This window comes from Paralichthys olivaceus, chromosome 22 (assembly GCF_024713975.1).
Source record: "Paralichthys olivaceus isolate ysfri-2021 chromosome 22, ASM2471397v2, whole genome shotgun sequence".
In the NCBI taxonomy this organism is placed as follows: domain Eukaryota; kingdom Metazoa; phylum Chordata; class Actinopteri; order Pleuronectiformes; family Paralichthyidae; genus Paralichthys; species Paralichthys olivaceus.
The window spans coordinates 16,521,927-16,547,323 of record NC_091114.1 but is presented as its reverse complement, the minus strand read 5'-3'; the positions used below and the strand labels follow the sequence as shown (position 1 = coordinate 16,547,323).

General features: G+C 44.2%; 3 protein-coding genes across 6 annotated transcripts; all 3 read left to right on the top strand.

Annotated features, from left to right (window-relative positions):
• Nucleotides 1–1,007: 1,007 nt before the first annotated feature.
• On the top strand, nucleotides 1,008–7,603 carry ltb4r2a (leukotriene B4 receptor 2a). Of its 3 annotated transcripts, XM_020108143.2 has the most exons (6): nucleotides 1,008–1,147; nucleotides 3,876–3,987; nucleotides 4,070–4,633; nucleotides 5,237–5,437; nucleotides 5,585–5,625; nucleotides 6,514–7,603. In XM_020108143.2, the coding sequence occupies exons 3-6, from the start codon at nucleotides 4,079–4,081 to the stop codon at nucleotides 6,815–6,817; spliced, it is 1,101 nt and encodes a 366-aa protein (XP_019963702.1). In that variant the 5' UTR covers nucleotides 1,008–1,147; nucleotides 3,876–3,987; nucleotides 4,070–4,078; the 3' UTR covers nucleotides 6,818–7,603. The 3 variants fall into 3 exon arrangements, with proteins under 3 accessions (XP_019963702.1, XP_019963698.1, XP_069374358.1); XM_020108139.2 differs by lacking the exon at nucleotides 3,876–3,987 and having other exon boundaries at nucleotides 1,009–1,147; XM_069518257.1 differs by lacking the exon at nucleotides 1,008–1,147 and having other exon boundaries at nucleotides 3,849–3,987.
• Nucleotides 7,604–7,711: 108 nt separating this feature from the next.
• ltb4r (leukotriene B4 receptor) lies at nucleotides 7,712–11,684 on the top strand. Of its 2 annotated transcripts, XM_020108134.2 has the most exons (5): nucleotides 7,712–8,019; nucleotides 8,388–8,466; nucleotides 9,277–9,794; nucleotides 10,235–10,511; nucleotides 11,089–11,684. In XM_020108134.2, exons 3-5 carry the CDS (start codon nucleotides 9,319–9,321, stop codon nucleotides 11,458–11,460), a joined length of 1,125 nt encoding a protein of 374 aa, XP_019963693.2. In that variant the 5' UTR covers nucleotides 7,712–8,019; nucleotides 8,388–8,466; nucleotides 9,277–9,318; the 3' UTR covers nucleotides 11,461–11,684. The 2 variants fall into 2 exon arrangements, with proteins under 2 accessions (XP_019963693.2, XP_069374357.1); XM_069518256.1 differs by lacking the exon at nucleotides 7,712–8,019 and having other exon boundaries at nucleotides 8,329–8,466.
• A 3,070-nt stretch (nucleotides 11,685–14,754) lies between these two features.
• On the top strand, nucleotides 14,755–23,792 carry LOC109641719 (solute carrier family 12 member 3-like). The gene is made up of 28 exons (XM_069518254.1): nucleotides 14,755–14,880; nucleotides 15,520–15,697; nucleotides 15,991–16,147; nucleotides 16,333–16,425; nucleotides 16,516–16,591; nucleotides 17,224–17,319; nucleotides 17,487–17,626; nucleotides 17,713–17,823; nucleotides 17,912–18,026; nucleotides 18,391–18,521; nucleotides 18,610–18,694; nucleotides 19,032–19,189; nucleotides 19,324–19,431; nucleotides 19,675–19,798; nucleotides 19,898–19,999; nucleotides 20,138–20,293; nucleotides 20,384–20,483; nucleotides 20,569–20,680; nucleotides 20,871–21,005; nucleotides 21,169–21,275; nucleotides 21,376–21,458; nucleotides 21,564–21,632; nucleotides 21,735–21,839; nucleotides 22,051–22,162; nucleotides 22,402–22,488; nucleotides 22,702–22,831; nucleotides 23,076–23,143; nucleotides 23,418–23,792. The coding sequence occupies exons 2-28, from the start codon at nucleotides 15,540–15,542 to the stop codon at nucleotides 23,554–23,556; spliced, it is 3,057 nt and encodes a 1,018-aa protein (XP_069374355.1). The 5' UTR covers nucleotides 14,755–14,880; nucleotides 15,520–15,539; the 3' UTR covers nucleotides 23,557–23,792.
• Nucleotides 23,793–25,397: the final 1,605 nt, after the last annotated feature.

The following is a 25,397-nucleotide window of genomic DNA, read 5'->3' as shown; positions in this document are numbered from 1 at the left end:
CCCAGTTACTCTCCTGTCCCCCTGTGGGACTGCTCGTTAGTGAAACACAGAGGCCGCCTGGACCATGTGTGGCTCCGTGTGTCTGGATCTCATAAAGGAGCCCGTTAAGTAAATTATCATTAAAAAAGAATTGAGTTACTGCAGGGGCTGCATCGAGGACTGCTGCGTGAGGGAGCTTCTGGTTTCTGCATCTTGAGCAATCAGGTTTGAGCAGCTTTGGTTGCCTGCAGGTAAACAGTCTGTGGAGAGAAAAAGAGACGCAACACACGGACTGAGATGCATCAGCTTTTTAATTTCACTTATTAATGAACCTCAATGCTGCAGATCACACCCCCATGCAGAGGAGTCTGTTAGCACGCGACGTTTGATCCGAGGTGACTTTGTGTGTTTAAGCTTAATGTTTACTTTTACCTCAGTAACTCTTCAGGAGGCCTGAATGTCCAGTGGGATCAGGAAAGGATTTATCCATAGCTGCTAATAGAGATGAGCCAAAACCTCGTCTGAACACCAACAAGAAGCTCTGTTCGTGTTTTGTGTGGAGAAACGTTCAAGTCCGACTGGTGTGGACTCACTGGACTTGAACGTGTACAGCGAGAGTTGACCCGGACACCGCCGTCCGCTCCCCTGCAACATTGGCCATTGCCCCCAAGAGCCTCACTTGTCTTGAGATGATCGTCGATGGGCTCCGAGATTGTGATTTACCTGCAACCTCAACCCCATCCAGCTGGAACCAATGGCTGTTGTCGGATCTGAGTGTGTTGAGGGTTCAGCGTCTGAATCCAGTGGACGAGTGGAACTATGGGAAAGTAGAAGATGTACTTTGGATGAGCTAAACGTTGAAGTGGACGCTGCACAGGTGGAATCATTCACTCAACACGTGAGGAAGCTTGACAGGCCGGCAGGGCAGAGGCAGGCCAGAGAACGCCGACACGCCTCCCACCCCCCCCCACCCCCCATTCACTGCAAATACATGTTACAGCAAGCATGACACATCAATGGAGAGACACGGAGGGAGAGATAGAAAGAAAGAGGGAGAGTAACTGGCTGGGAGGAAAATGTGTGTGGGAGAGAGAAGAGGAGGGAAAGAATATACAATCTGACTTCTTCTCCAGTTTTTGGTGTCTTTGGATTTACGCCTGATGCCCTGGTGAGTGTGTGTCTCATTCACGAGTGTGTGTTTGTTTGTGTGTCAGTGACAACTCTGTGGTTACAACGGCTGCAAATCACGGCGGTTAATCAGAGCTCTGCTGCTGCTGAAGTGTTATTTCCTTCAGCCCGCTGTTGTGTGTCATTGTGTGTCATTGTGCGTCGAGACATTATAGTTTGGTTCGTTTGACACCTGCGATTTGTTCAGATTTCATCAACGCGTCAACTTAACCTGTGTCACTATTGTTTATTGTGCGTTGCTCCATTCCTGTGTACATGGAGTGTTTCAGCAGGTATGTGCATGAGTCACACAATGCACACACACACACACACACACACACCTTTTCAGTGAAGTTGTGCAATGAGCTCGCTCGTGTCTCAGGGACTTCTGTGTGTACCAATTATGATTAAACACAATCAAATGTGGAGGTGGAGAGGAACCCTGCCGACCACAGAGAAGTTAAAACAGAGAAGAATCAAAATGACAGCGATGTCAACAAGCTGCTTGTTGTTGGTGTAGTGTGTCACCGTTGGGCCGTTGCACAATATGTCACTGTTTCAGTGTATGCCGTTGTTTGATGTCGCTGTCAATGTGGTCGGACCGGCTCTCTGTACACACTGGCCATGCGGTTACACGTCTTCAGTCTATTCTTCGGCAGTGATTCATTTGAGAGGAGTGTGTCTACAGTGTACTTGAAACTCAAACAGAAATAAATGAGAGCGTTTTGAATTTCTAGCATAAATCTCGTGCATGTCTGAATTCTCTTGAACCAATTGTTTTTCTTAATTTCCAATTAAATCATGTCGGTCAACTTCTATAGTTTAAAAGTTCCCCCATAAGTAAATCTGAATCAACCCGACTCCACAGTATTCTTTTATTTAGGAGTTTAAGTTTAAGTTGTCTAAAAACCGAGGTCTGTTCTTGGAATGAAACTAAAAATGAACAACAAAGCAAAGAAAACCCCTGAATAAATAAACAGTCTAATAACTTTTATTATTTCTTAAAGATTATTAGCTGCTGATTTCCATAAATATCACCTAACGTTTCCAAAGTCCCAAAAAGTCAAATGAAGTATAAAGAGTTTCTTGTTTATTGTACAACAGTATTTGCACTACTGCTTGTACTTAGTGATATAAATACAGTTCTGCTGCTATAAGAACTGTGCTTAGTGTGTGTCTCTATAGTATAACACATTAAACAACACATGACGGAGGAAGGTCCCTGCCTCTGTTTGTCACCTTGGTGACCGCACTCTGACAACGTTTGAATCCTTAATCGCAGCACGACGTGCTCATAGAAAAGGTTTGTTGATGAGGGTGTGAATGATTAAGAACAGGAGCTCTGACAGCGTCAGCCGTCTTCAGGGTGTGATCTCGTACCAATAGTCAAGATATGTTCTGCAAGTGACGACATGTTACTGTTGAAAACGTTTTCCAGTAACATTAAATAGTTTTAAAACACATGTTGCCAAGCAGGAGCCCGTTCACGCACAGGGGCCATTGTTTCTAATACATTGATCCGAACTCTGTTTTTAGCAAACGTTACTCAAGAAGGAGAAAACAGTGCCTTTGTCGAGGGACTATTTTAGACTGTGGATGGATATTTACTTTAGGTGTAAACAACTGATCTTCAGGGCAACAAGGGAAGCGACAATATCAAACATCTCATCAGGATCAATGTTAGTTTATATCAGTGGTTATAGGATTTGCAGAGTAATAGGAAAAATACAGAATATGAAAGATTTACACTCACTTGCAATTATTACTCTACATCAAAACATGATCCTAATTTCATTTAGTTTAAAGAAACGAGTGCATCGCTGCTTCAACATCCACTGTTGTAAGCCTCTCTAATTGTAAACCTCTGTTAGAGTTATATCATAGAAATTGTCTGAATTTAATTTACAGGTAAGTTATATTTTATTCAAAGTGGAGCTAATTAAAGAAACAGATTGTAGTAGTAATATCCAGTGCACAGAAGAATGTGTTTTATTGTAAAACCTCAGTTTGCAGAGCGACTGTAATTAAATGATCATATTTTACTGTGTTTCTTGTCTATTTTTGCTGTATTTATATTTTACGTACTCTGCCTGATCTTATACTTTCTTTCCTCTTGATCATATTTCTAAAAAATCTTTGTCCAGTGTAAATCATTTCAAATTTTTGTGTTTGAATTTTGCAATAAATTCATTTTATCTGTCAGGCTTATAGAGGAACAGTGAGAGCATTAACCTGAATCTTTGCTCAAACACTGACACATGTCTGTTGCTCTCCGCTCGTGTCTGGTCTCGTCGTTCAGGAATTAAGAACCACCGTTAAAACTTGTTAAACTTGCGCCACACTCCCACATATATTCTACACAAATACATACTTGTATTTTCAAACCTGGGCTTGTGCCAAATACGACACGATTCAAGAGCTGTGTCTTGAAAGAAATGTTTCCATCGTTCATTTTCAGGGAAACACTGACTCATATTGATTAGGAATTTCAAAAAAACTAACCTGTGAGCTTTGCTTTGTTCACGTTTTATCAACCATATAACAGGAAATGTCCTTTTTTTGATTTGCAGACATTTGAAATACCTGACGTTCAATGTGTTTAGGCCAATCATTCAAACGTATAAGCCTCACATGTGAACAGTAGTAAAGCAAATTCAGTTCCATTTCATGATTGCAGACAAACCAGATAGGATGAAGGTACAGTTTCCTGACTTCACTCTGCATCACAGACTGTTTACCAGAGGCCCTGCACACAAGCAGCACAGACGCGACAGGACTCACTAACCAGGAATAATTGTGAAGCGGCTGCGGAGCCTCAAAGACAACAGAACACTCAGACAGGCAGGTTTACAATGGGCACTGCTCTAGTTGAAGTAAATGGACCTTCAAACAAAGTCATTCACCAATGTTCTCACTTTGACAGGGAACAAAAATGGCCCAAAACTACAGCTTGAACAACTCCTTAGTCAACAACACAACAGACAAGAGCATCTTGGACAGCAGCACCGGCACCACCATGGGCGCCCTCATCCTGAGCCTCACATTCGTCTTGGGCTTCCCCGGAAATGTCTTCGTCATCTGGAGCATCCTGGCTCGTGCTAGGAAGCAGTCCATCACCACTCTCCTCATCCTCAACCTGGCTATCGCGGACGGCTCACTGATGGCCCTCACCCCGTTCTTCATCATCTACCTGGTTTTGAAGAACTGGGTGTTTACGGAGGTGATGTGCAAGATCGTCTTCTACCTGTGTCTGGCCAACATGTACGCCTCCATCCACCTCATCATGCTGATGAGTCTCTACAGGCTGGTGGCTATCGTGTGGCCGGTGCGCATTAGCGCCATCACAGGCCGAAGGACGACAGTGCGGATGCTGGCTGTGGTGTGGCTGTTGGTGATCGTCGCCTCGGTTCCTGCGATGATCTACAGAAGAGTGGAGAAGAGTGGGAATAAAAAAGTGTGCGACTCATACCATCTATATGACAGCGAAGTGAGTGAAGAAGATCCTCAGTATATTCTCTTCTATTCACTGAGGAGGCCCAGTCTCCTAAATCTGTGACTGAATAGTAGAAACAGACATACGACCCATTACTACTGTAAATTTAGTTGTTTACCATGTTGCTGTATTGCCAATACATTTGGTGGGTTGTGGTTGGCATTGCCCAATCAGAACCGTTTCAGGGTTTCCCTTTGAGGGCCCCAGGTAAAACAGAATTACTTTGCAATCACTAAAGTAAAATGGGCGATAAAGTCACAGGAAACATAGAACAGCAGATTCAAAGACAACTGGACTTGCCTCAGATCGTTCCATGTATATAAAGATGGACGACATGACAGCTCCCCAAAAGTGACGCCAGAGTGTTTCGATCGCCACCTGGTGGCCGGCCGGCATAGTTTAGCTTCATTTCTGGACAGTTAAAGGAAGTGGAGCTGCGTCGTCCATCTTGCATGAAGTCTATGGTTTGGATGTGTTTGGCCTCTTGTTTGGGAAATAGGAAGATTGTCCGATGCCTGCATTTGATTTCACATGATGCAGAATGTCTTAATGTTAAATCCTATGTCCCTCTGTCCTCACCTCGTCTCCCCTTCACAGACAGTCATGCAGTACATGCTGGAGCTCGTGTTGGGCTGCTTTATTCCATATGGGGTCATTTTATTCAGCTACATCTGCATCTTACGTCGGATCCGACAGAGCAAGTTCCAGCGTAGGATTCGCAGTGAGAAGCTCATCCTGGCCATCGTGTTGACCTTCTGCCTGCTGTGGCTGCCATACCACATCATCAACATGGTGCAGGTTCGTCACGCCTCTTGCTTTACCACGTGACACATGTCTCATTAAGAACATTGAGCACATTCGGTCTTTACGTGTATTTTCTCATCAATGAAGGTTTGAACAGCTGAACACTCGTTTACTAATCAAACATGTTTGTGTTGCTCCCAGGTTGCATGGGCTTTGATGAAAGACACTGAAAAAAGAAAAACGTAAGTGATCATACAGACAATTAAAGTTCTAAAGTCAAACAGACGCTAATCAATAGCGTTTGTGCGGAGATTAGCTTATCTTAGCTGTAAAGCTCGTTAATCAATGAGTGTTTTTAAAGTCAGATGAAAACAAGGCGTGGCTTAAAGGTCCAGTGTGTAAGATTCTGATGAAAGGGATCTATCGGCAGAAATTGAATATGAAATAATCCTCATGATGTTTTCACGAGTGTGTTTCATTTAAATTGTATGAAGTGTTGTTTTCTTTACCCTCAAAGTTTATATTTAAATACTTTATATTTACATCGAGGAGACCCTCTCTACGGAGGCCGCCATGTTGTTTACATTAGTCCAGACTGAACAAACTAAAACCTTTTGAGTTTTTATGACGACTGAAGCTGCCACAGGTTCTTCTTCGTGTTTGGAAGGAGAGGGGGAGGGGAGGGGTGTTCAGCTGCAACATGACACTTCACCACTAGATGTCACTAAATCTTACTCACTGAACTTTTAACAGAGAATTACGTTGGGTCAAATGTGCTTCAGTTAACTTAGCTAGCAACTGTGACTTCCTTTCCAGAGCACATGAATAAACTAGGTACAGTGTGTTTGGGTGCTTGTGGCTGGTAAAGCGGGTTGTCCATCATCGGAAGGTTGGCAGTTTGATTCCGACTCCTTCAATCTGTATGTCGAAGTGTCCTTAAGACCCAATGGGATGATTGCGCGATAGACAAAAAGAGTTTCTGTCTATTTTTCTTGATCAGTGTCGGTATGTTTCCTGCTGACCTTAGAGAGAGCGGCAGGCGTAAATGTAGAGCAACAACAACAAACAAGTAAATGCATTTTCTACAATGTTAAAACTATTTACTCTCTGTTCACTCCTCCACCCACCAGGCTTCATACTATCTGGAGCAAAAGCCGTGCAGTCACCTCCTCCATAGCCTTCATCAGCAGCTCCATCAACCCGATCCTCTACTTCTTCGCAGGAAAGTCTTACATTCGTCGGGAGGGGTTTGAGTTCATGGCCCGCTTGTTTGAGGGCACGGGGATAGACCTGTCGAACAGGAAGAGCCGACAGAACAGCCACAACAGTCGCGAGAAGGAAAAAGAAGCGGATGCTGTCATGCTCAAGGACAAAGACCAGGATTCGGTCACCAACTCGAGTTCTAATGCCAAACCCGGGAAGCATGGCAAGTAGCGGACACAGGAGGCAGAAGATTTGATGCTGGTGTGGCTCCGAGGGGGAAAAGTTTAACCCCTCAAGCCTTTAAATCTCTCCTCTGTCTGCTCACGAGCACATTTTAGATGGACAACAACAAGGGTTCATCTTGCACGGCTGCTTCCTGACAGTCACAATAAAGATGCTTCATTACGTGGATCCACTTCCAGGTGATACTGTCACAGACTTTGACAGGAAACACCCTAAAGTCACAGTGTTGTCCAAAGACAAGTGGTTCCTGTGGTGCTGTGTGGTGACTGTGCATGTTTACTGTAAAGTCAATTTGAAACTTTTTTTATTGACTCTTTTGCAAATATTGGACTGTGTCCTTTTCTCTGTGGAGTATTTTACTTATGCTGACGCCTAAAAGAACTTTGAAACAGTGAAAGTTTTAGCCGTGTGAAGTTGAGAGATCAGGTTTGATGGCGGCACTTGATTTTATCTCGACAATATTCAAACTCGCGTGTGTGTGTTGAGAGATTCTACCACATTTCTTAGGTTTTACCCATTTTCACATGCATGGATGAGTTTTTCTGCTAAAAGCAGCTTTCTCACGTTGCCAGAAACTATTTTGTTTGAGCGCGATTGCTGAGTTGTACAATTCCAACGTTTCATTGCGCTTATTGAAACTGCAGACTTGGGCCAGGTTGAAAATGTAGTCCAGCTTTAAAGCCCTTATGTTTTACTGCTCCCCTCTGAGCATGCGACCAAACAATGAAAAAGAGGAAAGACAGAGTTAAATAAAATTCTACTTCTGAAACTTCACACCTTTTGTAACTGAGTACGTTCTGTCCCTCTGAAATGTGGAAAGAGGAATATGATGTAAATCTGTTCAAGACGAGAGCAATGTACACCAGCAGAGGTATGACGCCAGGGGTCATGTTTCAACAAGACCGTGGCTCTTTACCGGAATATTCCCCTCCTCACCCCTCGTGACCGAGTCTTGAGCTGCTCGTTCTCTTCCTTGAAAACTGTTGCACAACTTTTTCTTGGCGATATCTGCTCTTTCCTCTCTTTCCTCTTTTCATGCTTTGGAAGTCAGATCGGTCGTGGAGCTGCTCGGCTGCTGTCATCTCTGAGAAGCTTCACGTTCACCCTCATAATGTTTGATTTCCAGATGACTGCAGCGCACACGATGCTCCACAAACAGGAGCAGATGCCGTGTTGACTTTTCCATGAAGGTATCGTGCATACCAGCGTCACCGCTGAATACGGATGCACCGCTCCGCAGTTGTAGAATGAAGATTCAAATATTTTTTATCGTCAAAAACGAGAACACACGTTTCCCTGTGAACTGAAATTCTTGTGCTGTCCTTTCTGGACGACCAAAATTTACATAAAATACAAAAAGGAATTCAATTAAATGTTTACAATATAAATGTAAACAGTCCAAATGGAAATTCTTTATGTTAAAGAAAATGAGATATATAGGATGAACACGACTACATGACAAGCTGAAAGCTCAACTGGCTTCTTGTGGTCACTGGGTTTCCCCTCACATGACACTTCTTACTCAATATATGAAATTGTGTGTTCTGCTGCGGCACAGTCAAACCTGAGAGGACGCCCGGCCAACAGACACGCTGAGAAACATCTGGGTGACTGATCCAACACATCTGCTGCCGAAGGTCAGTTTCTGAATTTTCTGTCGGTCGCTGTCAGTCAGTTTTCTAACATCTGGTTATTGTTTAAAAGAAAGAGCTTTTTAGCAGGTTTACGGATTTTGTATAAAATTTACATGAGAGGTGATTTGAGAAGTGTGGTGACGAAAATCAGTTTGATATTTAAACACAGCTCGCGAACAATATTTGAGGATCTTTTTTTTTTTTTAATTTTGAGACTTAAAAATAAAATAAAATGACTTGTTTCTATTATCGACAAAAAAATATTGACTTTTGTCCTCGATTTAAATGATAATAATGATGACGTTATTTAAACTGTGGTAAAAGTAAGAACGCAAAAACAGAATAAGAATAATACAAATAACAATAATTTAAAGACAGCGAATGATTTGATACGAAAGTACATTTGTGGAATATAACGAGGAGGTGGAGGAGGTGGAGGAGGTGGAGGAGGTGATTCGCTCCTTTGACCTGATGCTACTGAGGCACTTTCTCTCGGGTATTTTATTTCAGCTTCTCTGACTTTCCTCGAGTTCTCGATCTTATTTCTTTCTTCCTCCTGCGACTGTGGAAAACTTTTTTGTTACTGTAAGACAATTTAAAAAAGTGCTGTGATGCAGTACCTGTTCCTACCACCTTCCACCGAGGCAGCCCGTGACCTCTGACCTCCCCCGACCGGTCTGATTGCATCTGTTTGTCCTGATCAACTGAACCTGAACATGAATGTGAATATTGAGCAACGTTTGGCAGCACTGACACATCTACATTACAGAACCCATAGCACAACATATCCTGTTTCCTGTCTCTTTCCTGCAGGGTCAATTTCAGTTGTGAAACAAACACTCACAGACATTTCTAATGGCGTCCAATGTCACCGCCGCCGCTGCCACCTCTGCGCCGCTCAGCGTCTCAGCCCAGGTCGGCATCGCCATCCTGACTCTGGCCTTTGTGCTGGGCTTCCCCGGGAACCTGTTCGTGGTCTGGTCCGTGTTGTGCCAGGTGAAGAAGCGCTCGGTGACCTGCTTGTTGGTGATGAACCTGGCTCTGGCGGACGCGTCCGTGCTGCTCACCGCGCCTCTCTTCCTGCGGTACCTGGCTGGAGGCCGAGGCTGGGAGTTTGGCTCAGTGGCATGTAAGCTGGTGCACTACCTGTCGAGTGTCAACATGTACGTGTCCATTTACCTCATCTGCCTGATGAGCATGGACCGCTGGCTGGCTGTCACTCAGCCTTTTCTGTCCCAGCGAATGAGGACCAAGCGCTCGCTGCTGGTCCTCCTGTTGGGGGTCTGGGTGACGGCGTTCATCCTGTCGCTGCCGATGCCTTTTTATCGCAGGTGAGACTTCCCGTCTAGTTTGCTGTGTTGAGTTTTTAATGGTTGTTGCAAAGCAAAAGAAAGAGTTTGCTATCGTTCCCAAAAAATGAGGCTGACGTGGCCTCACCTCACTAAAAAAGACATTTTCCTTCTTTTAAATCCTGCAGATGGTTTTCAGCTGTTTTGAGTAAATAAAAATATAAAATCTGATTTATTGTGACATCATTTTCTTTCAGTTACGTCTGTGACACGTTTGTCACGAGATCCAGCTAATTTTAAAGTTTTACATTTATTCGATTTGCTCTTTTTCCCTTCATGGGAAGCTCTATCCTTTTTGGTTCCATTTTGTCTTTTTATTTTTTGGATTTAATTTTTCCCCATGACTTTCACAGACATGGTGCATTTTTTGAAATTGATAAATATGAATTCATAAAAAGCTTCACGTTTCCCCCCCCCGACAGTAATCTGAAGCTCAAACTACAGAACAACATCACTGCCAACTATTGCATTCCGTACCATTGGAAAAGCGTGGGCCACCAGGTCTTCCAGTACCTGTTTGAGACCGTCATGGCCTGCCTGGTGCCCTTCTCCCTCATCAACACCTGCTACGCCACCGTCATCTGCCGCCTGCGCAGCGCCATGTTCAACCGCAGAGGACAAGGCAGCCGCCTCATCCTGATGATCGTTTGTGCCTTCGCCGTGTTCTGGCTGCCGTATCACATCGTCAACATCGTACAGGTGATTTCATTTCATCCGTGGAAAAAAAACCATTCGGAGCCAAAGTGTTGTAAGATAAGAGATCAAATCCAAACCAGACTTATTTTTCTGTCGGCAGATAAAATACGAGCCTTTCAGAGAAATATCCAATATCAGCGTTGCCAGCATTAGAACTTTTATTTTATAGAACAAACAATGCAGAGAGGTTTTTATACAGTTTAAAAAAAAGAATTTAATTTAATGTTTATTACTTGAGTCACGTTCTATATGTCGCATTTGTCTTGTCTGTGTTTTTCTTTTTGTTCAGAGTAAAGTTTATGGTTAAACTGTGAAATATCAATATTACATTTCTGTTTTTTAATTTCGTAGTAATTGAATATTCTTTACTCGTATATACACAAACTGGTCGAAGTGCTCGTGTAGGAAATAGTTTTACTTGGTTAAAGTATAAATCAGTTTTACATTTGTTGAAAAAAGGGGGATGAGTGAGTGAACTGACCTTGTACCACAAAGTCGGACATAAACATGTATGTGGTGAAATAATGTACTGTGTAGAAGTATATACTTTACTTCTTCCTGCCCCCCCCCCCCCCCTCAGGTGATTGGCCTGTTGCAGAAAAGCGACTCAGTGACCGGGGCTGCACTCAGAGCTCGACCCAGCGTCACCGCCTTCGCCTACTTCAGCAGCGCCGTCAACCCCGTCCTCTACGTCTTCGCCGGCAGCTCCCACATCCGCAAGGCCGGCCTGAGCTTCATGGGCAAACTGTTCGACGACACCAACTCCGAGAGCAGGACCACGTCGACCTTTTCCCGCAGCGGCCGCAGCCGCAGCAGCAGCTCCCGGGAGGAGACCACCGCCCTGCACACGCTGTCGGTCAAACTGGGGAACACCTTCAAAAGCAAGAACAAGGAGAAGAGCGGCAGGTCGGCGGCAAAGGAGACGCTCGCCAGTGTGGAGCAGCTGGAGTAGAGCTGCCGCCATTTTCTTCGGACTACGTTTTTAAATGAGTTCACTGTGTTGAGTCACCCATTTTGTATTTTGTTTTTTTACGCCCCTAAGTTATAAAGATATTATAAAGCAGAGTATAGCAATGATTTTGTAAACACTGAAATATTTTTGTGTCACATTTTTGCGTGGACGTCCAAAGCAGAGGACGAAGTTTGTCAAAGTAATAAAATCTTCACATTGTCAAACGTTGACGTGCACAGTGTTTGTGTGTGTGTGTGTGTGTTTGATGTTGCTGCATTCCACTTATGCAACGTTGAGCTGCATTTATGGAACATTTGCATGAGCAGCGTTTCCTCACAGCTCCCCTCGGTTTCACAACTCTGGCCTCGAACGGCCGAGCGTCGGTTTCCTCCCTGATTTCGCTCAAGGTACAGAGTTGGCCTCGAATTCTCTCTGCGAGCGTCGATGAAGAAATTACTCAACAGGAAAGACATCAGCCTCGCAGTCACACATTTAAATATACGTGAGAGAAATGTCTCCTCGAGCTGAGATTTCCTCATCGGTTGTTTTTTTGTAACTCGAGGCTGTGAGTTCGATCAAAGCTCTGATGTGGCAACAGCTCTGCTCTGAAGTCAGCACATGTCCGTGTTCTGCTGCAGGCGATTAAATCGATCTGATTAATATTCACCTGTTGGTTTTCATTCGCTTCAGTTCAGGAGGTGAAGACGTTTTCTGCTGTATTATGAGGAGTTATCTTCTTGGAATGTAGAAGGGTGTGATAATACCTGTTTTCTTTATCTTGTACATACAAGTTACAGAAACTTCTCGGCCTCCGTGTGTAAACTTCAAATTTACCAACTCAGCAAATTCTCAGAATGTATTTTGGGTCCGATTGATCTGTCGATGTATTTTCTTTGTTCTTTATTCCTTCATCTTCATTTCATCATTTTAAGTTAAGTGCAATTTTCATGGAAGTTTGAAAACCCCAAATAAATAAATGTGAAAGAAATAAAAAAAAAAAGTAAAAAGTGGTGTAGTCCCCCGCTCCGTCATATGAGTCCCTGGCAGTAGATCATTGTCCAATGAAGGACATTGAGTCCAAAAAGAAAGACAAATCAAAGGTGACAGAAAGACGAGAAGAAAGTTTTTAATAAACAGATTCAGATCAAATCTCAGTGAAACATCGGAGACGCTTCAGTCTGAAGAAACAGAACGTTTCTCTGCTGTGGTTTGTTTTGACCTCGTTCTGGACAAAAACACTTTTTTCTTATTTTTGAGGTTTTACACAAACGTCACATTGGTTTGACACCTGCTTTGAGGACACACAGTGTGTCTCAGTGTGTCTCAGTGTCTCAGTGTGTCTCAGTGTCTCTCAGTGTCTCACAGTGTCTCACAGTGTCTCTCAGTGTCTCAGTGTGTCTCAGTGTCTCACAGTGTCTCACAGTGTCTCTCAGTGTCTCACAGTGTCTCAGTGTGTCTCAGTGTGTCTCAGTGTCTCAGTGTGTCACAGTGTCTCTCAGTGTCTCACAGTGTCTCACAGTGTCTCACAGTGTCTCAGTGTCTCTCAGTGTCTCTCAGTGTCACAGTGTCTCTCAGTGTCTCACAGTGTGTCTCACAGTGTGTCTCAGTGTGTCTCTCAGTGTCTCACAGTGTCTCTCAGTGTGTCTCTCAGTGTCTCACAGTGTCTCACAGTGTCTCAGTGTGTCACAGTGTCTCTCAGTGTCTCTCAGTGTCTCACAGTGTCTCACAGTGTCTCTCAGTGTCTCACAGTGTGTCTCAGTGTCTCACAGTGTGTCTCTCAGTGTCTCACAGTGTCTCTCAGTGTCTCACAGTGTGTCTCAGTGTCTCACAGTGTGTCTCAGTGTCTCTCAGTGTCTCACAGTGTCTCTCAGTGTCTCTCAGTGTCTCACAGTGTCTCACAGTGTCTCTCAGTGTCTCACAGTGTCTCACAGTGTGTCTCTCAGTGTCTCACAGTGTCTCTCAGTGTGTCACAGTGTCTCTCAGTGTCTCACAGTGTCTCACAGTGTCTCTCAGTGTCTCACAGTGTCTCTCAGTGTCTCACAGTGTCTCTCAGTGTCTCACAGTGTCTCTCAGTGTGTCACAGTGTCTCTCAGTGTATCTCAGTGTCTCTCAGTGTCTCTCAGTGTCTCACAGTGTCTCACAGTGTGTCTCAGTGTCTCACAGTGTGTCTCACTGTGTCTCACAGTGTCTCACAGTGTCTCACAGTGTGTCTCTCAGTGTCTCACAGTGTCTCACAGTGTCTCTCAGTGTCTCACAGTGTCTCACAGTGTCTCTCAGTGTCTCACAGTGTCTCACAGTGTGTCTCAGTGTCTCACAGTAAATACATATCAACATAAATTCCTTGAAAGCTGAGTTCGTCTCTGTGGTCGTCACGTTTGATGATCAGGTTTTCAAACTGAAACCATCTCAGTTCATTCTGTCAGTGAAACACATCAGCTGCAGCTTGTTTGAACAATAATCATCATTATAATTATTATGTCTCTGTGTTGGAGTGTGAGGACGAGTGGTTTCTTCTCCTGGAGACAATGGAGTGATGTAAAAGATAAAGGTCTTTGTCCTTCAGGGGACACACACACACACACACACACTCTGTTCCTTATCTATGTGGCCCCTCGTGGCCCCTGAGGTGTGTCTCGTGTTTTCTAAACGGGACATTGTGATGATGACGGATCCATTCAGGTTCACTGGACGTTACAGGAGACGTAATAATAATCACCTGATTGAATACATGTGAGATTATCGTGTGAGTTCTAATGCTCCTCATACCTGTTGACACTCAGCTGCTCGGTACCTCAGTTAACTAATGATAACAGAGTGTAATTTGGTTTAATGTCATTCTAAATAAGATTATGTGAAAATATCAACACACGCTTGAGATTAACTGAAGACGAAACATAATGAATCAGTCAGTCTGTTCCAAACAGAAGATGTTAAATTATTTAAGTGTGTTTCTTCTTCTTCTTTTTCTTTTGGCACCAAACCACCCAGTTGTTCCTTTGTTTACCCCAAAACTCTGCCGACGCTCCAACGCGACACTCTGTGTGTTGTGTGACAAAGGTTTATTTTCCCAACAGCTTCAGACACAACGAGTTACATGTTAACAGTTCGAATAACATTCTCTCGTGGATTTTCACTTTTTTCATCAAAACAGTTTTTTTATTTTAAAAATGTTTTCAATTGTTTTCGGTTGAAAAGTCTTTACTTCAAATTCAACAACTTTTGGAATCAAACTCCAGCAAGAAATCTGTGTGTGAGTGTGTGTGTGTGTGTGTGTGTGTGTGTGAGTGTGTGTGTGTGAGTGTGTGTGTGTGAGGGACGGATGTTGATGGGAGGGGATTCCCTCCACCTCAGGTTTGAATATAAAGAGTGTTGGTGTGAAAATCTGTCGACGACACTTCACCTGCAGCAGAAAAAACTCTTGTGAGTATTTAACATTTAAAATTTCTCTTAAATACTGAAAAAAGAAAAAGTGTTGTTATAATTTGAGAGTTTTTAAAACCTGCAAACGGAGCGGTGACATTTTAAATGATTGTTTTGAAATATAATGGCATCGATCGCCGCAGATGATATTAACGTCTTTGTTTCGATAGAAGCAGAAACATTTCGACTTCAGTGTCATGAACGATATATTTGATCCAAAGTTTAATCAAAACATAAACACACAGAATGTCTCACGTTGTAAAATGACGACTCATCGTTTAAAGTCATCATTTCATCTCTGCGTAACAATCGTCTTCTCACGTTGTCACGTTATCGTGATGTGATGTGAAACCTCGACGTTTTAAGGTGATGACTCATTTTGATGGAACTGATGGAACAATAATTAAAATATTCAGACTTGATGTTAAAAGATGTTTTACGTTTCCTCGTCACATGTCAGTGATTCATTTTCAAATGTTGAAAAGTTTCTGCGTCGTCAGTTCGATCACTGAACGCAGCTTTAAACACAGTTGACCTTTGACTGTGATCACGATCTGTAGAAAGCCATTTTCCACGTGACGTTAAATTACGGTGACGTTGAATCAGCTCCTCTCAGTCTTTCTTCGTGCCGTCACTCAGGGAGACCAGCGAGACGTGCCATGGGACAGTCCACATCAAGGGGGGACATGTTGAGCTCCGGCGTCCGGCCTCGTGTTCAGTTCTCCGTCGGCGAGGAGGGACGTCACAGGTACAATTCCCGCCGAGACGATAACTTCCAAATTCCATCCACCGTTTCTGCCTCGGACATGGAGTCAAGGTTCGTGTCGTTTCCCAATCAGAAAACTTCTTCACCTCTTTCTGGATCTTCACACAACAAACATGGATTTCATGAAAGTGCAGAATTATTTCCTGTAAAGTTTTGTCCTCAATGAAACTAACACAAGTTTGAAAAGATGGATCTATAAATCACGGACAGGATGTCATTACTGTTCTCTCTCTCTCTCTCTCTCTCTATATATATATATATATATATATTTATATATATATATATATATATATATATATATATATATTTTAACGAACACATTTGCTCTGACTTCTCGTCACCAGTGATTCTGGGCGTCGGGGCTCGAGGGTGGAGCTGCGCAGGTCTTCCATCTTCAGCACCTTGGACCTGGTCCCACATCTGGAACATTACGCCAGCACAGTGCCGCGCCTGCCGATGAGGGGCCGGCCCTCTCTGGTGGCCCTCCGCAATTCCATCTATGTAAGACTTTGACCTCTGGGGGGGGGGCACACGTCTCACGAACATTATTAAAAACTTCCTGTTTCAAGTCTTATAGACCTGTTTATTCTCTTCTTCACACATTTCTGCACGGTGGATGTTATTCAGGGTGGGTGGTGACTGAACATCTGGTGAATGTCATGTGTGTCTGAATCATGTTTCCTCAGGGACTGGAGGCCGGAGACGAGCCGGTCTCCCACAATGCAGACGGTCCTCAAGGGAGCGCTCCTGGTAGATTTGGTTGGATGACTGGAGTCATGGTGAGGGACAGTGTGTGTGTGTGTGTGTGTGTGTGTGTGTGTGTGTGTGTGAGAAGTGCGGTGTATTCAACACTCCCTCTCTCCTCTCAGTTCCGCTGCATGCTGAACATGTGGGGCGTCATCCTGCTGCTCCGCCTGTCGTGGATCACGTCTCAGGCCGGCATCTGTGAGTTGCTGCTTTCGTTCTTGTTCTGACTTCATCTCACTTGAGCGTAAACGGCTGCTTGTCCCTGCTCTCGAACACGACCCGCAGCGTACCAGCGGCAAACCAGATGTTCTGCTATTATGGCAACAACGGTAGACGTGGGGGGGCGAAGATCGTGGGTTGGTTTCGGACGATCTCGGAGCCAATCTGCTATTGTCTGTCAACGACCGGCCTCTGGGGCCGTCGGCGTGGACAGTGGATCTCTGGATAGATGTGCCGAGTGTTTAGCTCCAGACAACATCTCAGACAATCTCTGCTAACAACATTCTTCTGCAAACTTCAAATGAGTTTTTAAAAGTTCCTTGTACTTGTGTCCACTCTGGAACTGCACTCGTTGTTAAAGTACCTCCAGAAATTGCAGGGTGGTACTTTCCATGTGGTTGTGTTTCACCATATAGTTTACAAGTTGTGTCCCAGGATAACCCGAGTGTGTAATTATCAGAATCATCTAAATTAATTCAATCAGAACCAAATCCTCACGTTCCACAAGCATCCAGAGTAAGTCAATCAGGAACACATGTGTACACAGTAAAAACACAATAGTATTGATAGTATTGTAGTAATGATGAATACCTCCCTCTGTCTCGTCCCAGTATTGACCTGGCTTATTATCCTGATGTCCATGACGGTGACCTCACTAACTGCTCTCTCCATCTCCGCCATCGCCACCAACGGCAGGGTGACCTCAGGTCAGTCACAGTTTAACGTGCGAACACGTGAAATCTTCTTCTTCTTCTTTTGCTTTTAAATTCAAATGAAATGTGTTGGTTTCATTTCTTTAACGTCTGAATCAACAAGTATTTTCGAATCTTTCTGCCGATGACGAACCTCAGCTCTGTGTCATTTATTCAACAAGGCGGTCTCTATGTCATGATCTCCCGCTCTCTGGGTCCTGAAATTGGCGGACCGGTGGGGATGCTCTTTTCCTTCGCTAACACTCTAGCGTGTGCGCTCAGCACCGTTGGCTTTGCGGAGGTGGTCGGGGATCTAATGCAGGTACTGAAGAGGCTTCGAGCACTTTCACGCTGGTTTTATTACCGTTGAGAATATTAACACACGAACAATGTGATTGATGGACGCAGGAGTTCGGTGCTGTCGTGGTTGATTCAGTCAATGACGTGCGCATTGTGGGCGTCGTCACAGTGACGCTGCTCCTGCTGATTTCGTTGGCTGGAATAAAGTGGAAGTCCAAGGTGAGCGCATCCGATTACATCTCAGTGTCTCTGTTCTCCTGTAACTCTCTTTCTTTTTAACTTCACTCGTTTTCCCTCTTCTCTGCAGACCCACATTCTGTTCTTTATATTTGTTTATACCGTTTCTTTCTCCAACTACTTCGTGGGAACATTTATTCCTCCCGGTCCAGAGAAACAGGCCAAGGGCATCTTTGGTTACCGCGGTGAGTTTCGACTGCTTTCATTACAGAACTTATATATTTTATATTCATACCAAGGTATTTTGAATTATACCACTGAGGAAGCCTTCCAAGCAATTCTTAAATTTGAAATGGATTGTAAAAATAAAACCAACTGTTCCGGACAGTTTTATAAAAAACAAATGCAAGATTGATAAAAATTTAAATAAAACCATTAAGGTTTCTGGAAATCATGCCTGGAACCAGAATGTAAATAGATTTTTTATTTGAAAAGACGATGTTAAATAAATCTCATTCAATAGAATTTATTAACCTGGCTCAAATATCAGAAATGATAACAATTTCAACATATACTTGTAATTTAGAATTTCTTCTTGCTCATATCCAGGCGACATCTTCATTTCAAACTTGAAACCAGCGTGGCGAGGAGCTGACGGCACCTTCCTCCAGATGTTCGCCCTTTTCTTTCCCTCCACCATTGGCGTCCTGTCTGGAGTCAACATCTGCGGAGAGCTCAAAGTACGACGGAGCAGAGATAAACTTCCTCCACCACAGCTGCCGACAAGAAGGACATGAATGTTGACTGGGCTGTTGTTTCCTTTTGCAGGACCCTGCCACTGCTGTTCCTAAAGGCACCATCGTCGGCATCTTCTGGACTACAATCAGCTATTTAGCTATTTCTGCAACTGTTGGTGAGATCGAACTCATTCAGTTGTTGCGTTTGTTTCTATCACTTCCCCTCACGATGAAAGTCGAAGAGTCCAAAACTGCAGATTACAATTAAAATAATGTGAAAAGAGTCACGTGACTTTTTCATTACATCACACGGGGCCCTTCCTGTCGGCCCTCGATTTAAAGAGCCCAGACAACATGAGTTCCAGACACCAGAGATATTAACATGAAGTGAAGCACTTGAACCTCTCGTGTGTTTGCAGTCATCTTCTACCCGTGTGCTTCAACATGTGTGTCTGTGTGTTGTGAGCAGGATGTCGCTGACTCTGTGATGTTTGTATGTTTCTGTGGCTCCAGGTTCGTGTGTCGTACGGGACGCTTCAGGAAATATCGCTCACGCTCTGACTGGAAACATCACCGACAGCTGCGTGGGTCTGGGATGTAACCTGGGCTGGAACTTCACCGACTGCATCGAGTCGCAGTCATGTGATTACGGTCTGGCCAACAATTTAAAGGTGCCGTTAAATTCTTTCTGTTTATAACTTTCCCGTTTTATCCCAGACCTCAAACACAGCGTTGGCACGATCGTCCTACTTTGTGAATGTTTCAAATCTGTGTCGGGTTCATGAACGTGATCTGCATCGTTCAGGTACCGGGCCAAGTGGCGGGTTTCTACTTCCTCAACACTGCCGGCGTGTTTGTCGCCGCGTTGTCGTCCGCGCTCGGCTTCCTCGTCTCCGCTCCTAAAATCTTTCAGGTGAGAAACCACAAGTTCAACAATGAGTTAAATTGTCTGACGTCTTTATGAATTTCACTTCTATTAACGAGAACAACCGAATACAAAACAACAAGGTAGATATGGATCTTTTTAAAAATAGTTTTTCCACCTCCTCACGATTCATATTATAGAAATGTAAAATGTCTTAGCTTGAAATATTAATAAAGATGAATAAATCCAATGAACGTTTTACAAATGGATCTTTTCTTCTTCTCCTGCCAGTGTCTGTGCAGAGACAACTTATACCCATACATTGGATTCTTTGCAAAGGGTTATGGGAAAAAGGATGAGCCACTCCGGGCCTACATCCTCTGCTACGTCATCGCCGTGGCCTTCGTCCTCATCGGTGAGTCCCGTCTGCTCTGCTCCACCTTGTGGATGAATGATGAGCGACCCTGATTTAACATCGTCATCATGTGCTTCTCTCTCTCCTGTGTCGTCGCAGCTGAGCTGAACGCCCTCGCGGCCTTGATCACCAACTTCTTCCTGTGTTGCTACTGCCTCATCAACTTCAGCTGCTTCCACGCTTCCATCACCAACTCCCCCGGTGACTCACCATTAATCAATCAATCAATTAATTGAACCTTGCAAAAACCTCCAGGCCCTCTCGTTGAAGATCCCTGATGATGTGTCTCAATGTTCTGACACCGGAACGTCCTCTTTTGCTCGCTGTCGCCCCCTTCAGGTTGGAGGCCATCATTTCAGTACTACAGTAAATGGACGGCTTTGTTTGGGGCTGTGATCTCTGCAGTTCTGATGTTCCTGTTTACCTGGTGGGCTGCGCTCATCACCTGCTGTGTTATGTTCTTCCTGTTCGGATACGTCAACTACAACAAGCCTGGTGAGCGTAAACTAACTTTAAGATTTTGCTGTGTTCTGAGTTAGAATTTTACATTTCGTCTTTTTCTCACTTGTCTTTTAAAATCCTCAGAGGTGAACTGGGGGTCATCGGTCCAGGCGGGGATATACAACATGGCTCTGTCGTACTCTGTCTCTCTGTCAGGTGTGGAGGATCATGTCAAGAACTTCAGGTGAGACAACAAATAGTTCTGTTGTCTTGTAGAAATGGTTCAGAATTTTAAAAGCGTGTTTTTCCGATGCTTCGACATTCCTCAGGCCGCAGTGTCTCGTCTTGACCGGGCCCCCGAACCAGCGCCCCGCACTGGTGGACTTTGTCGGCACCTTCACCAAGAACATAAGCCTCATGATCTGCGGAGACATAATCATGGTCAGTCGTCAGATTCTTTTCTCCTGGAAGGAAATGTTGAAATATTACAGACTTGTACCTTTGAATCAAAGCACGTTCCGAGTCTTGAACATCCTTATTATTATTATTATTATATTTGTGACACAGATTTTACTTGAAGTCTTCAATAAAAGGTTGCTGTATGAAGATGTGATGAATCTGTTGCCTTTAGGAGCAGGAGAGACAAACCCGTCCCCAGAACGCCACCGAGTGGTTGGTCAAGTGGATGAACAAGAGGAAGGTGCGCTCGTTTTACACACCTTTCAGTGCAGACTGCCTCAGAGCTGGAGCTCGGCACTTGCTGCAGGTACAACTTTTATTTGTTATTTACAAAACTCTTCTGGGAATTCTGTTTGAGAATAAATTATGATTTTAATTTTTTACACACGTGTTCACATGTATCTTCGTTTGTTTCTTACACAACACAAAGTGTATTTTTACTTATTTTTACCAAAAACTTTTGCTCTCAGGCGTCTGGTCTTGGAAAGCTGAAGCCCAACACTCTGGTCCTGGGCTTCCAAACTAACTGGAGGGACAGTTCTCCTGAGAGAACCGAAGATTATATCAACACCATAACGTAAGAAAGAGAAACTGTTCTCAAAAAGTGTGAGGAATAAAAAATGAGTATTTCTTTTGAACCTCGTATTAAAACTTCTTCTTTCTTTTCTTTTCTCAAGTGACACATTCGACTCCAACTACTGTTTGTGCATCTTGAGGATGATGGACGGGCTGGATATCTTTGACCAGTTTGATGTTGGAGGTTAGAGATCCAGACTGTCTTTGCATTTCTTCTGTACTTGTTCCTACAACAAGATGCGTTTGTTTAATATTTCATAAAAAGTCAGTTGTATTGTCTGTCCTCCAGTGAACCAGGGATTTGAACCTGATGAAAGTGTGGAAAGTAAAGACCAACAGTCTCCTGGTAGAGAATCAGGTGAGAACCTGCGACGCTGTGAAAATGAAAACGTTGGGAATGGAATGGAGCTTCTGCTCACAGCGGGTCTGCTCAGCTGATTGTCCTACTTCACTGTTTCAGTCGAAGACATCTCCCCTAAAGGTGACGGAGACCAGATGAAGACGGTGTTTCAGAGCGACCAGGGGAACAAGACCATCGACGTCTACTGGGTGGCCGATGACGGAGGTATCTGACAAAACAAACTCACCAGAGACAGTAGAGCTGTTTCCAGACACAACCTGTGATCAGTGCACAATTGGGTCTGGACTTTCTCCTCAGTTTGTTAATATATATATATATATATATATATATATATATATATATATATATACCCTATTATTAATATATGTGCCTCCATTCATCCATTGCACTGAGATTTGAGTTCCTCCTCCCTCAGGTCTGACTCTGCTGGTGCCGTACCTGCTCACCAGGAGAAAACGCTGGCGCCTCTGCAGGGTCCGGGTCTTCATCGTGGGCGATGAGGACAACATGGAGGCAGGACGCAACGCGTACGTTCTCACTGTTTCACCGCCTTGAAGGAGCCAAACGCTTTTCAGTTCCTCTTCTTCCAATTTCCCCGAGCTACAAAATGAATCATCAATTTCATTTATAATTTTTTACGTCCTCACATCGGCCGAGCTTTAGTATTTTAACATTTTAACATTTTACATTTTTTTCAATTTTACACGGACATTGTTGCAGGACAGTACGTGACCTGGTGTTCTGTTAAATCGTTCTGTGATTTTAGGATGATCTCATTGCTGAGGAGGTTCCGTCTGGATTTTGATGACGTCATCGTGATGACAGACAGCGAGAAGCCTCCGCTCGCCAAGAAGTATGTCCACAAAAACACACACAAACACACACACACACATACTCCATGTTGCGATCACACACAATCTTAAGATTAATTGGTTTTATTTTTTCTATTTTTTGCAACATCGGTAAAATAAATCCATCTTTATCTAACGAGGTTAAAGGTCACCATGCAGAATTGACTCTTGCGTTTCAAACTGACCCGGGTCCTGTTTGTCTTTTTGCACCTCAGCCTGAGTAGGTTTGAAGACAGTGTCGCCCCCTTCAGGCTGCATGATGAACAGCAGCAAGACGTCTCAGTTCAGGAGTTAAGGGCCCCGGGGAAGATATCTGACAAGGAGTTTGAGGCCTTCAAACTTAAGGTGTGTGTGTCTGTGTGTGTGTCTGTGTGTGTGTCTGTGTGTGTGTCTGTGTGTGAGAGAGTGTGTGTGTGTGTGTTTCCCTGTTTTGTGTAACTTGTGCTTCTCACAGACCTGCACTGAACTCTGGACGTTTGACCCGAACAATCTCCTGCTGCGTCCTTCGTGTGTGAAAGACAAACTTTGGAGAATGTCCGGAGACAAGCGCTTCAGTGTCCGTGTCTCACTTTGTTTCCTCCCCCCACAGTCGGAGAGAAAAGTGCGGCTGAACGAAATCATCCGGAGGAATTCACAACATGCCGCCCTCGTGCTTCTGTGAGTGCACTTCACACACTTCACACACTTCACACACTTCTCACACTTCACACGTTTCACACGTAGATTCAGGCGAGTGAATCAGGTGTCTTTGTTTTCAGTGTGAAACAGCGTGCACGTGTTTTTGTTGCAGGTCAAGTGAAGGCACCGTTAGTTAGAGAGATTCGTTATCATCATATATAATAATAAAGCCTCATTTCCTCAGACGTTTCTTCACAGATCCTTCGAGCCCTGATTGTCTCTCATGTAACTTTCATGTCAATGCCGTGTTCAGGAGCCTCCCGGTGCCTCCCAGTGATTGTCCCAGTGCTCTGTACATGGCCTGGCTGGACACTCTGACCTGCGGCCTGCACTGTCCCGCAGTCCTGATACGAGGGAACCAGCAGAACGTCCTCACGTTCAACTGCCAGTAAAGACTGAGTCAGAGCGATGGACGACTCTCACAGACACGGAAGGTTTGAGATACGAAGTCACAGCGATGGGAACAGAGAGAACAGAGGGAACAGAGAGAACAGAGGGAACAGAGGGAACAGAGAGAACAGAGGGAAGAGAGGGAACAGAGAGAACAGAGGGAACAGAGAGAACAGAGGGAACAGAGAGAACAGAGGGAACAGAGGGAACAGAGAGAACAGAGGGAACAGAGAGAACAGAGAGAACAGAGGGAACAGAGGGAACAGAGGGAAGAGAGGGAAGAGAGAGAACAGAGGGAACAGAGGGAACAGAGAGAACAGAGAGAACAGAGAGAACAGAGAGAACATAGGGAACAGAGAGAACAGAGAGAACAGAGGGAACAGAGAGAATAGAGGGAACATAGGGAACAGAGAGAACAGAGAGAACAGAGAGAACAGAGGGAACAGAGGGAAGAGAGGGAACAGAGGGAACAGAGAGAACAGAGGGAACAGAGGGAACAGAGGGAACAGAGGGAACAGAGGGAACAGAGAGAACAGAGGGAACAGAGAGAACAGAGGGAACAGAGGGAACAGAGGGAACAGAGGGAACAGAGGGAACAGAGGGAACATAGAGAACAGAGAGAACAGAGGGAACAGAGAGAACAGAGGGAACATAGAGAACAGAGGGAACAGAGGGAACAGAGGGAACAGAGGGAACAGAGGGAACAGAGGGAACATAGAGAACAGAGAGAACAGAGGGAACAGAGGGAACAGAGGGAACAGAGGGAACAGAGGGAACAGAGGGAACAGAGGGAACATAGAGAACAGAGAGAACAGAGGGAACAGAGGGAACAGAGGGAACAGAGGGAACAGAGAGAACAGAGGGAACAGAGAGAACAGAGGGAACAGAGAGAACAGAGGGAACAGAGGGAACAGAGGGAACAGAGGGAACAGAGGGAACAGAGGGAACATAGGGAACAGAGAGAACAGAGGGAACAACTCACAGACACGAGAGATTCATGTTTTTTAAAAACGATGTGATGTGTTGACAAACAGCATTTGAACAGGAGGATGATAAGCAACTGAACACATTACCCATGATGCTCTGCTTCCTGACCCAGAGGAGCTGCTGCTGTAACAAACTGTTCAGATTCTTCATGTTTTAAAGTTTCTGCTGAACATTGGAGATAAACTCTGGTTGTTAAGAACTGATCTCAGTTCAGCTTCACTCTGGAGCTGATGGAGACTCTCAGTCACTTGTTCTCTCAGGAGATGAACCCACTCAGCAGAGAGAGAGAACAGACGCTCAGGGAGCGAAGGAGGACAAGAAGAGAAGTTGCTCAGTGTTGCTTTAACGACAGATCTGAGTTCACACCTCGTGTTAAAATGTGTCCTGAATTCATCTCCTGTGATCAGATCTCACTTCCCGTCGCTACATGAAACACGCACATCGTTTCTGTTCGCAGGCAACAAATGATGTCAGTGACTGAAGAGACAGAAAATCCAAACTGTGTTTGTTTCCTCCAGGTACGGAGATAATCCCAGGTTGGTCTGGTTGCTGAACACAGTTCTTACAAAAGCTCGTTTCAGGTTTGATCTAAAGTTTCCCATCAGTCCGTTTGGTACAGATTTCCCAGCGAAACTTATAGTTTGTTATTTAAGACACATTTATTGAAGGTTCTGTATCTGGAGCTCGTGTTGTGTCATTCACCAGGTTAGGGAATGAAAATTGAAGCAAATTAAGCAAAATCAAATCTTAAAAATAGAAATGAGCCCCTTGAATGACAGTAATTCAAACGTATGACTAAAAAAATATCCATGCTCATGAATACACGGAAGAATGTACAGTAAGTCGAGTATTTTTC

Bases quoted from the DNA above. Each gene is read 5' to 3' on its own strand.
- ltb4r (XM_020108134.2), top strand. From the start codon at position 9,319: ATGGCGTCCAATGTCACCGCCGCCGCTGCCACCTCTGCGCCGCTCAGC. The intron at 9,795-10,234 runs GTGAGACTTCCC...CCCCCCCGACAG, and splicing joins CCGATGCCTTTTTATCGCAG to TAATCTGAAGCTCAAACTAC. The intron at 10,512-11,088 runs GTGATTTCATTT...CCCCCCCCTCAG, and splicing joins ACATCGTCAACATCGTACAG to GTGATTGGCCTGTTGCAGAA.
- ltb4r2a (XM_020108143.2), top strand. From the start codon at position 4,079: ATGGCCCAAAACTACAGCTTGAACAACTCCTTAGTCAACAACACAACA. The intron at 4,634-5,236 runs GTGAGTGAAGAA...TCCCCTTCACAG, and splicing joins ACCATCTATATGACAGCGAA to ACAGTCATGCAGTACATGCT. The intron at 5,438-5,584 runs GTTCGTCACGCC...TGTTGCTCCCAG, and splicing joins ACATCATCAACATGGTGCAG to GTTGCATGGGCTTTGATGAA.
- LOC109641719 (XM_069518254.1), top strand. From the start codon at position 15,540: ATGGGACAGTCCACATCAAGGGGGGACATGTTGAGCTCCGGCGTCCGG. The intron at 19,190-19,323 runs GTGCCGTTAAAT...TGCATCGTTCAG, and splicing joins GTCTGGCCAACAATTTAAAG to GTACCGGGCCAAGTGGCGGG. The intron at 19,799-19,897 runs GTGAGTCCCGTC...GTGTCGTCGCAG, and splicing joins CGTGGCCTTCGTCCTCATCG to CTGAGCTGAACGCCCTCGCG.